The sequence below is a fragment of the Dendrobium catenatum genome, unplaced genomic scaffold (genome assembly GCF_001605985.2).
Source record: "Dendrobium catenatum unplaced genomic scaffold, ASM160598v2 fragScaff_scaffold_1659, whole genome shotgun sequence".
NCBI classification, from domain to species: Eukaryota; Viridiplantae; Streptophyta; class Magnoliopsida; order Asparagales; family Orchidaceae; genus Dendrobium; species Dendrobium catenatum.
In genome coordinates, this window is record NW_021320121.1 from 327,551 (window position 1) to 331,879 (window position 4,329).

General features: G+C 38.9%; 1 protein-coding gene across 1 annotated transcript; it reads left to right on the top strand.

The window, feature by feature from the left end:
- The first annotated feature begins 646 nt into the window (after positions 1-646).
- On the top strand, positions 647-2,161 carry LOC110097627. The gene has a single exon (XM_020824125.1). The coding sequence runs from the start codon at positions 647-649 to the stop codon at positions 2,159-2,161; it is 1,515 nt and encodes a 504-aa protein (XP_020679784.1).
- Positions 2,162-4,329: the final 2,168 nt, after the last annotated feature.

Here is a 4,329-nt window from a genome sequence, read left to right on the forward strand (position 1 = left end):
CCTTTTTGGGCGAGTTTTAGGTAGTAGTCACTTGCTGTCCACACTCCGGAGTCCACCTAAATTGCACCTAAATTGCTTAGGTAACTTCGTCCTTCATATTAGTTGCTGCTCTGAACTTCCCCGCTACGGTTGGTACCCTTTTAGTGAGCAATCTAGTGTGATTAGCTGCTGCCCTTGACTTAGAAACTCTCCCTAGTGTCCCCTAGCACCCAACCATGGATCCGGAACACACTCAAGCCACTTTAGACTTAATTGTAGGCCAATTGGGAACGGTTACACAACAAATTAGGGATACTAAAACGAATTTAGCTGAGTTTAGACGCCAAACGGGTGATAGACTAGACAACATTGAAAGGATAGGAAACCCGGCCATCTACACCCTTCTAGACCCCACTCTCCTTACGGAGACGACAACCGCACTGAATACGGACCTCTTAGAGACCACTACCGACCCAATCAAGAATCGATAGGACGTGACACACCTTGGAGAGACAACGATACCCAACTTCTTAAGAGTATTTAGATAGATGCCCCGACTTTTGATGGTACGTTAGATCCCCAAGTTTTTCTTGATTGGCTCAAAGGGATGGATAGCTATTTTAAGTGGTACAATATTTCAGAAGAGAGAAAGGTCTGATTCGCTGAAATGAAGTTGACTGGTAGAGCTAACCAGTATTGGGCCAACTTAAAACACATGCGCGAAACCCGAGGAGAGTACCCCGTGACTGACTGGGGAACAATGAAACAAGAATTGAAACGGAAGTACCTTCCCCCGTCCTACTACCCTAGGCTATTGGATCATTGGAATAGGTTGACCCAAGGACACAAGCCCGTGAAAGAATACATTGCGGCCTTTGATGATTTCATCATACGCTGCAACGGGGAAGAAACCACCACTCCTGTCCAACTTCTATCGATGTTTAGAGCAGGATTAAGAGAAGATCTTAGGAATGAATTGTTTGCAAGAGGAGTGAACACGTTTGAAGCCGCCTGTAGTCTCGTGTTAGATCTGGAAGAATCTAGGAGTCACACTTCTATAAACCTCGACCCTCGCCCCAACCCGTTCAGGTCTTCCTCTAGCCAACCGTCCAACAAACCCGCTGGGCTCCCGAGTAGTCGACCCTCCCCAAATCAAACCCAACCTCGTCCAGACTATAAAGGCAAAACACCTGAGCGGGAAACCCCCAAGACCTCTGCCGGCACTAAGTGTTTTAGATGTCACGAATATGGACACATTGCCTCCCAATGTTCCAGCCCGTACAAGGTAACTATAATTGAGGAAGTTGTTGAGGAAGAAGAAGGACCCGACACTGATTTGGTCCACCATGTGGAAGATGAGGAAGATTTCTTTGAGGAGGATACCCCTGCTGATCTGATGGTCGTTAGATGTGCATTGTCCCACCCTAAACCTAATGATGACTGGCGTAGGACGTCCATTTTCCACACTTTTACCAAGATAGGAGACAAGAGTTGTAAAGTCATCATAGACAGTGGAAGTTGCATTAATGTTGTCTCCTCCGCCATGATTTCCAAGCTTAATATCAAGGCAACACCACACCCAAATCCCTATAAAGTTGCTTGGATTAACTCAACGACAATTGAAATTAAGGATAGGAGCCTCATCCCTATTACTTTTGCTGGATATCAGGAAAAGATTTGGTGTGACGTTTTGACTATGGATGTTGGCCAGATCATCCTTGGGCGCCCGTGGCTTTTTGACAATGACGTCCACATTTATGGGAGAACAAATACCTGCGTATTTGAACATAACGGTAAAAAGATTAAACTTATTCCCTCCCAACCAAAGAACAGTAAGGATGAAGATAAGCCCACTACCCCTAAAATCGGTAAAGACCCGCACCTTGTGACTGCCAAAGAAATGGATATGGAATTTACCCAAGGATCCCCCATGTACGCACTGGTAGCTAGTGAAGTTAATGATGATCAGGAAGAGCCTGTCCCCGAGGAGATTAAACCTCTTTTGGAAGCTTTCGCTGATGTCTTCCCGGAAGACTTACCCAACCAACTCCCGTCCCTTAGGGACATTCAACACGTAATATACCTATTACCTAGAGCTTCCTTACCAAACCTTCCTCACTACCGCATGAACCCAACTAAACATGCTGAATTGAAGAAACAGGTAGATGAACTCCTGCAATGAGGATTCATCAAAGAGAGCCTTAGCCCATGTGCTGTCCCTGCTAGGGGTGCAAACGAGTCGAGTCGAGCTCAAGTCAAGAGGTGTTCGAGCTCGACTCGCGAGTCAAACACCGAGCTCAAACTCGAGCTCGAGCTCGAGTCGAGCTTAAAAGTCGAGCTCGAACTCGACTCGGGTAACATAAACGAGCTCATCGAGCTGCTCGTCGAGCCGCTAAATTTTGAATTCCCGCCCAAGCCGTTTAGTATCCCCGCTCATTTTTCGGTAAGCAAGCCAGCCACACGATAAGACATTCATTTTTTTTTTAATAGCTCGTACATAGTTACAGGCTGACAACAAAATACCTAGGGGCGCTCGACTCACAGCTCCCAATAGTCCACCTTGCTTTTTCCTATAGATAAAAGAAAGACCTATTCTGTTTTTTGACAGCAAGAGTATTGGAAATATAATAAAATATTTAATGGTTTGTTTTGGGAACTGTTACAACCGTATATGCAGCTTTTTTTCTTAAAAACTGAGCATTATCTTTTTTTAAGATTTAAATAGTTTATCATTTTTTATGATTTACATGTAATAAATAATATGAATTATTTAATTAAAAAATTTAAATTTTATTCGAGCTGGCTCGCAAGCTCACGAGCCGAGCCTCATCAAGCTCGAACTCGACTCGTGAGCTCAATAAGCTCAGCTCGCGAGCCCATAAATGAGTCGAGCTCGAGCGGCTCGGCTCACTTACACCCTTGAATTCGACTAATAAGCAAAATTTCACACTTTGCGAGCCGGCTCGCGAGCCGGCTCGGCTCACTTACCCCCCTAACACACACATGTCACATTTCTTTTTTTTAAAAAAAAAAGAAAAACCTACCTCCTATTTTTTCTTGAATTCTTATGTAAGTTGTGACTAACTTCTCTAAAAACAATCAAAGAAAGAAAACTCATATTTTTGTCTTTCTATCCCTTTTATTAAAAAAGTTATTGTACTTTTGATTCAAAATCTTCATCATATTATAAATTAAATTTTGAAATTGAACTTTTTTCATCTCCTTACATTTTGTCTTTCGTATAGGGATATTTTGCAAGTTGTTTAATCCACCTTATAATTTACTTAATCAAGTAGTTCAATTTATCAATAGAATAGGTTTTTTTAGTTATTAAAACTTTAGAAAGGTAGGATATTTGATTGAAAAAAAAGTGGCCAATGACTCCAAATAAAAAAATGTGAAATGACGTCAAATTGAGAAAGATACATCAAGTGTATCAAAAATTAAAAAAATGTAAAGTACACCAAACAACTCACAAGAGGCATAAAATGAGCTCATAAAAGGTAAGCTTACCTTTCTTGTACTTTTTAAATCTTAAGAAAACCCTTGATTTTTTGGATACTGAAGCTTGAAAATCATTATTCTTGATTCACCAATTTTTGCATTAATCTTCTATTAGATATGTATTATAAAATGAGTTTTGAAAAAAAAATTAGTGTTTCTTTTTCTAATTTGTTCCTTGATTTAGATATTAGATTAAAATATTTTTTAGCATTTAAAAGGATTAACAATTTCTGAATTTCTAATATTTCTGGGTTATGCATTGTCAATACATTTCTTACTAAGTTTTTGAATAAAATCAAGAGCCAACTTTCTCATTTTAAGAATATTTAATTTTTTCACTAGAAGAAGGATCATTTTTTTAAATTATTTTTTTATTGTATTGATTGTTTGTGCCCCTCCTCTTTTTGATAATTTTAAAGGGGGGGGGGAATGTACTGTTATATTTTTATCTTTTTTATGACCTTTTATTTAAAAAAAAAATATGAACAACAAAAATTTTATTTTCCCTAATTTTTAATTTTTATTCTCGTGAGGGGGAGATTAGGAGAAAATATTTTTAATTTTGTAAATTCAAACATAAATATTTGCCATCATAAAAAAGGGGGGTATTTTTTCCATCATAAAAAAGGGGGGTATTTGTTGCAACTTGAGCTTATGAGTTTATGTTTTGATGATAACGCATATTATGGCTCACTTTCTATAGTCTACTTATATTTGCAATATATTTTTGTTTGTGTCTATACTAACTTTTTAGGATTACAGTGCACCATTCAATGCTCAAGAATTGGTAGAAGAAGTTTTATTTGTAATATTCATTGATATTTTTTTTAGTTATGTCCTGTAAGG

Coding starts and splice junctions, on each gene's coding strand:
- LOC110097627 (XM_020824125.1), top strand. CDS start 647: ATGAAGTTGACTGGTAGAGCTAACCAGTATTGGGCCAACTTAAAACAC.